The sequence below is a fragment of the Penaeus monodon genome, chromosome 21 (assembly GCF_015228065.2).
Source record: "Penaeus monodon isolate SGIC_2016 chromosome 21, NSTDA_Pmon_1, whole genome shotgun sequence".
NCBI classification, from domain to species: Eukaryota; Metazoa; Arthropoda; class Malacostraca; order Decapoda; family Penaeidae; genus Penaeus; species Penaeus monodon.
This window is the reverse complement of record NC_051406.1, coordinates 10647960-10648361: the sequence shown is the minus strand read 5'-3', so window position 1 is coordinate 10648361 and position 402 is coordinate 10647960. Positions and strand designations below refer to the sequence as shown.

General features: G+C 49.3%; 1 protein-coding gene across 1 annotated transcript in view; it reads left to right on the top strand.

The window, feature by feature from the left end:
* The window catches only part of LOC119586207 (integral membrane protein GPR155-like), a gene marked incomplete at its 5' end in the record, with an annotated part of 11959 nt that overhangs the window by 683 nt on the left and 10874 nt on the right, over positions 1-402 (top strand). Inside the window, 1 exon segment of the mRNA XM_037934908.1 lies at positions 127-225. Coding sequence (XP_037790836.1) covers positions 127-225 — 99 coding nt within the window.

Sequence of the window (402 nt, the reverse complement as noted above, 5' to 3'; positions counted from 1 at the left end):
CAAATTTACTTTATGAAGCACAGCACACGAGTTCTCAATATATATAAAGTAATTTACTCTATAATTTCCCAATCTATGACGAATAAACAAAGCATTTAACACTATTCCATGTGGTTTCATTCGCAGGTGTTCCATTATGGAGTGTTTGATCTGCCACTGCCTTGCCGCCTCAAGCTATCCAGCGTTGCCAACCTGGAAACCAACCTCAACCTCCCCAACAGTCGGGTAAGTTGTGATGGAGAATTGTTGGGAGATGAAGAGGAGGTGGTGGAGGGGGAAGTGAGGGAGGTGGTGGAGGGTGGAGAGGGTGAAGGTGAAGGGGATGGGGGGGTAATGAGGGAGGGTGCAGAGGGTGGAGGCGAGGGGGATGGGGGGTAATGAGGGAGGGTGGAGAGAGTGAAA